General features: G+C 63.1%; 2 protein-coding genes across 4 annotated transcripts in view; both read right to left on the bottom strand.

The window, feature by feature from the left end:
- ALDH1L1 (aldehyde dehydrogenase 1 family, member L1) overlaps positions 1-5,527 on the bottom strand; it is a 68,568-nt gene that overhangs the window by 57,419 nt on the left and 5,622 nt on the right. The gene's annotated exons all lie outside the window — the stretch shown is intronic.
- LOC105821638 (cytosolic 10-formyltetrahydrofolate dehydrogenase-like) lies at positions 502-5,261 on the bottom strand. 3 transcript variants are annotated; one of them, XM_012658392.1, is made up of 3 exons: positions 5,242-5,261; positions 2,085-2,231; positions 502-757 (listed from the first exon to the last, which is right to left on the bottom strand). In XM_012658392.1, exons 2-3 carry the CDS (start codon positions 2,209-2,211, stop codon positions 519-521), a joined length of 366 nt encoding a protein of 121 aa, XP_012513846.1. In that variant the 5' UTR covers positions 2,212-2,231; positions 5,242-5,261; the 3' UTR covers positions 502-518. The 3 variants fall into 3 exon arrangements, with proteins under 3 accessions (XP_012513846.1, XP_012513844.1, XP_012513845.1); XM_012658390.1 differs by lacking the exon at positions 5,242-5,261 and adding an exon at positions 4,692-4,758; XM_012658391.1 differs by lacking the exon at positions 5,242-5,261 and adding an exon at positions 4,124-4,376.

Below are 5,527 nucleotides of genomic sequence, written 5' to 3'. Positions count from 1 at the left end.
TTTCTATTTTTAGTAGAGACGGGGTCTCGCTCTTGCTCAGGCTGGTCTCGAACTCCTGAGCTCAAACGATCCGCCCGCCTCGGCCTCCCAGAGAGCTGGGATTACAGGCGTGAGCCACCGCGCCCGGCCGCAAGACGATCTTTTACTCCATCTTTCCCTCTTTCCGTGTGGGGCGCAGCTGAGAGTGGCGGTAGTGGGTGGAGGTTAGAGCAGGACCCCAGGCGGATGGCCTGGGTCGGTGCCCCCTCCTTGCACAGCCCTCTGTGTGCCACCTGCAGGAGGGGACACTGGCAGAGCAGGGTGCTTAGCCACACCTGCTTCCAGTGCTCCGGAACCTTCTCGGTAACACGTGACCCGTCCGTTTTACGGATGACATCTGGAAGCACGGGGCGGGCTCCAGCATGGCACTTACTCTGAGGTCCCGCAGAAATGTTTTAGGGGCTAAGGAAACGTGACAACTCGGGCCGGCGGAGGGGGATATAGGGGACAGCCCCTGTGCTTCTGCCCTGCTCCCCGTCTCACCAGTTGATGGCAGAAGCTCCGCGGTGCCTGGGCAGCAGGGACGGGTGGTAGATGATAGAGCCGTGGCGGGGGGCGCTAATGATCTCCATGGGAATGAACTGGCTGCAGAAGGGCAGGACGTTGAGCTCGGCTCCCAGAGCCTGGTACTTGGCCAGCACGTCCGGCAGGACCTGTCCTCGCGCCCGCCACCGGGGGAACTTGAACACCGGCACGCCGTCCTTCTCAGCCTCCAGGCCTGCGGGACGGCGGGTGACAAAGCGGCCCCTCTCTGCACCCACCCTCACGCCGCCACCTCTGCCTCCTCCCCACACCCGCTCTCCTCCCCACCCCCCTACGCCCGCCAGGCCCCGCTGGGCGACGCCGGTCTGCTCTGCCTCAACTCTGACTTCTGAGACCTCCGAGCACCCCCTCTTCCTGACCTCTGCCCGACCCCGGGTGGCCGGCGCCCATTGCTGGCCCCCCTACTGCTCTGGGACAGGCGGCTGGTCCCTGCATTCAGATTTCTGCCTTTCTGGCTGTCCCCAACTGCAGGGAGGAGGATGGGGGCGGAGGGTGGGAAAGGTTTCCTATTCTGGGAGCGCCCCCAACCTGGCTTATACACACACACACACACACACACGTCCAGTGGAGGCCCAGGCCCAGCCCGCAGGCCCCTCCTCCTGCCCAATCTCACCCTCCTCGCAGGTCTGAATCTCGGCCCTTCTGGCTCCCAAGTCCTCCTAGTGACAGCCTCTCTCTATGTCCCCCGCTCTCGAGGGGCCGCCATGGCCGCCCCCAACACCTCTGGGCTCTCTCTGCCTCTCCTCCTCCACACCTAACAAACGTCTCTTGTATTCCATCCTCTGTTCCCTCCTGGTGTGATGTGTGGCCCCAAACTGTCCCGACCCCCTCTGCCACTATGTCCTGGTCTCTGGTGACCCTGAGTGAGGGGGACACGTGTGACGTGAGCAGACCCGTGAAATGCCGCTACGGGGGGACGCCTGAGCTCAGGGTGAAGTAGGAGCCCGGCCAGGGCAGCGGTGGGTGGGTGCAGGGGTGAGGGGGTGGCATGCATCACACCGTGGGCAGGCCCGAGCCGAGGCCCCTGCATCCTGCCGGGCTGAAGCTCAGAGGCAGCGGCCCAGACCCGAGATTCTCAGACCGCGTTCCTCCTGGAACCGGGGTCCCCGGCATGACTCAGGAACTCGTCAGAAATGAGGATTCTCAGATTCCCGTCCAGTGGACCAAAATGGAAACTCTCAGGGTGGGCTGGGCGTTCTGGGTTTTAGCAGGCCCCCTTGCCACCCCGGGGCAGGCCCACCTTTGACAATGCTGAGCCCCCCGAGACCCTGCCCTGGGCTCCTTTCCAAGCATGGGTGTTGGGGTCACAGAAGCTCAGCGTGGGATCTGGGACCAGGTCGGGCTTCTGCGCGGCTCTTGTCCAGAACACGGACCCCCTCCCCACGATCAGAGGGAGAGGAGATCTCCGCTTGGCTCCAGAAGAGGCCAGCAGCCGGTCAGCCCCGGGGCAGGATCTGGGGTAGACCACTGTGGCTGCCTCCCAGCAGGGACCGATCACTCACCCAGGGGGTCGGCCTTCCCGTCCTTGTCTGGCACCGTGAACACACCCACCACCACGTGGCCCTCCTTCCTCAGGTGGCAGTAGACTTCCTGGCCGAACAGGCTCTGACCAATCACCGCAATCTTCATGGCAGCAGGTGTCGGAAGGTCTGTAACAAATATGGCGGCCGTTAGACGGGACTCGCTGGCCTCGGGTTCGAGCAGAGGCAGCTCCCGGCCCCCTGCTCTGCCCGGGGCAGCCTCCGCGGCCCTGTGGGCAGCAGGTCACTGCAGGGAGACCGCCACGGGGAGAAGGACTCGAGGAAACACACGTGCGACCCAAAGGGTCCCTAAGTGTGGAACCTCGGATGCCACGGCAGGTGAATCGGATGGGGATTGTAGAATGAGGGGGTTCCTTCTAGAAGCCCTCCAAACCGGCCTCTTCCAGTCACCGCCGCCCACCAGACACAACCGGGCTTCTCACGGCGAAGAGTGTTCATAATTTTGCCCGACGGGTATGTGTATGTGTGTGTTCCCTTCATACACATTCCTCTTGCATCAGCACAGTGACAGATGCAGCGTAAAGTCTGGAGGATTTTTCCCTCGACATTCGTGCTTGCACTGAGTTTATGCTCGTTGCCGTAGAACATTTCGTTGTGCGAACCATTCTACTCTTTTTTTTTTTTTTGAGATAGAGGGTGAGGTGGCTCATGCCTGTAATCCCAGCACTCTGGGAGGCCGAGGAGGGAGGATCGCTCGAGGTCAGGCGTTCGAGACCAGCCTGGGCAACATAGCGAGACCCCGTCTCTACTAAAAATAGAAAGAAATTAGCCAGACAACTAAAAATATATAGAAAAAAATAAGCCGGGCACGGTGGCGCATGCCTGTAGTCCCAGCTACTCGGGAGGCCGAGGCAGGAGGATCGCTTGAGCCCAGGAGTTGGAGGTTGCTGTGAGCGAGGCTGACGCCACCACACTCTAGCCCGGGCGACAGAGCAAGACTCTGTCTCAAAAAAAAAAAAAAAAAAAAGTCACTGGGTAGAGGTTTTTGATTTTCAGGGCTTTTCCATGACTGACATTACTTTTTTTCTTACCAGAATGTTCTGGGTGTTTTTTTTTCCCCTATACTGAACATGATTACTTATGGAAAAAGTAAAAGGGTATCCAAACAGAAAGATCCTTTGGCTGCAGGCAGGCAGAGTCAGAGTAGCCACGAGTGGCCCCGTCGTCACAGTCCAGGGAAGCTGAGCTTGGCAGGGACAGGAGCCCTAAGAGGGGCCTCCGCCAGGCTTGGCCTTTGGCCGCAGAAAGAGCAGGTGCCACGGGGGGGAGGGAGCCCCACGTGGGCAGTGTGGGCGGCCTCCGCCCGCTCGCTGAGTGGCTCCAGCAAGACTGTCAGGGCCTCCCAGGCCTCCCAACCCCTCCACCCGGGACCCGGCTCCTCGGGATCCAGCTTCCAGCCCTGCCCGGTCCAGCAGCCCTGCAGGAACAGCAGCTGTGGGTCGCCTGCTCTGGGGCTGTCGTCCTGGGGCCTAGGGAGGGGTGAGGCTCTAGCGGCGGGGGGAGGAGGACAGCCCAGGGCCGGGCATTCAGCCAAAAGGCATCTCATCCCCTCCCAGCTACCCTTGGCCCCTCTCCTGCAATCAGCCTGTTGGGCCTGGCACCTGGCAGAGAGGACACGTGACCCCCTTTCCCCCCCCCCGACGCACACACAGCCAGGGTCCCCTTTGCGTCACGCTCTACCTGCTGTCTACCCACAGCCCTGGGCGCAGGGGACAGCAGCCTGGCCCCCCTGAGCCTGCAGACCTCCTCTCTGGGCCTCCATATCCTTGTCCCTACAAGCAACGTCAGAGTGTGGTCTCCTCGACCTCGTGGTAAGGGGGTCACCGCTCGCAGGAACGCATAGGGTCTCCCCGGGGCCAGAATCTCGTGTCACCGCCAAGCGACCTTAGCAGGTAAGCGCTATGACGCACGTCCCTCCCAGTTTGGCAGGCAAGAAACTGAGATTCAGAACTTGCGGAACTGGGCGAGCGGGGAGGAAGCCAACGCACCTGCAAACTCACCTGGCAGTACCTGGGGGGGGGGGTCTGGCCTCGCCCAGGCAGGTGAGGAACCTGGGAGGCCCCGGGGGAGGGTCCCAGGAACCACGACGTGGGTCTGGGGTCTGCCCCTCCTGCTCACACCCGGCCAGCCGGACCCAGCGACCCGACCGGAGCTGGGAGTCCAGCCCGGCCTGGTTAGCTCTGGGGCGACCTCTCCAATCACAAGAGGCCCTGGCGCCAGGCCCCCAGAATTGGCCAATCGGAGGAGGCCTTTCCCAGTCCCCGAATGGGGTGACGGGCCCCGGGGTGGGGGGGAGGCCAGGCTGTCCCTGCAGCTCTCCCAGCCTCAGTTTCCTCTCCTGGAAGTCGGGCCAATAGCGCGCCCCTGCCCAGGTCTCAAGACCCTCCTGGCCGGGTTGCAGGCTCGGCTGCTCCCAAGAGAGTCCTGGACGCGGATCCCAAGCCCGGAGTCCGGGGGGCGAGGCTCGTGGGCCTCTCGCGGTGGAGTCTCCAGTCCCCCCTCTGAGGCCCAGGGGCAGCCCCTTCCCTCCCGCCCGGTCCTGCGCTCTCAGGGCGCGCGGGGACTCACCGGGTGCAGGCTTTGGGGACGGACGGGACTTCTGTGCGCCGCAGTCCCCGGGAGGACAGGGGGTGGCAGCCGGGAGGTGGGACCCGCCCCCGCCAATCGGCCGGCTCCGGCCAAGGCCAGCGCGGGGAGGGGCGCGGGGCGGGCGCAAGGTCACGCCGGCTGGGGGTGGGGAGGATGCGCCCTGGCGCTGTGCGCCCCGCGCACCCTCTCTGGGCCCTCTGGCATCTAAGAAGGCCACAGCAAGGCCCGCGCAGCGCGGACCTGCACGGATGCTCGCCACCTGGGGCCAGAGACCTGCAGTGGAGGCTTCTAGAATTGTCTTTGCAAAAGGCGCAGCACCCAGCAGTGCTGGTAGTTGTGAGCCAATCTGGGTTATTTCACTGGTGCACGCGCTTCTTCGCTCGTCCAAACACCTGCGTGTCCTGGGGACACAGCCACGCAAGACCCCTGCCCTCCGCCAACCTGCAGCCACCGGGAACCGTGACCCCCTGGACCGTGGCCGCCTGTCCTGGCGGGTATTGGGGCTCCCGCCTGCCCAGGGCCTACCTACCCTGCTTCCCCACAAACCCAGGTTTTCCTCTGGGCAACTCTTCTTCCTTCCTTCTCTCTCTTCCACCTGGTCCCAGGGTGCTGACTCCTCCCCTGCTTCCCCGGGGAACCTGGTCAACCCAAGCTGAGTCATCTGTCCCTCTCTGGGCCAAAGACAGGCAGGTAAAAAGAATACAGGGAATGCTACATCTGAACATTGTTTCTTTTTTCTTTTTTGAGACAGAGTCTCACTGTGTCGCCCCGGCTAGAGTGAGTGCCGTGGCGTCAGCCTCGCTCACAGCAACCTC

This window comes from Propithecus coquereli, unplaced genomic scaffold (genome assembly GCF_000956105.1).
Source record: "Propithecus coquereli isolate 6110/MARCELLA unplaced genomic scaffold, Pcoq_1.0 Scaffold584, whole genome shotgun sequence".
NCBI lineage: Eukaryota > Metazoa > Chordata > Mammalia > Primates > Indriidae > Propithecus > Propithecus coquereli.
Note: the sequence above shows the minus strand (reverse complement) of the source record. Positions and strands in the feature narration are given on the sequence as shown.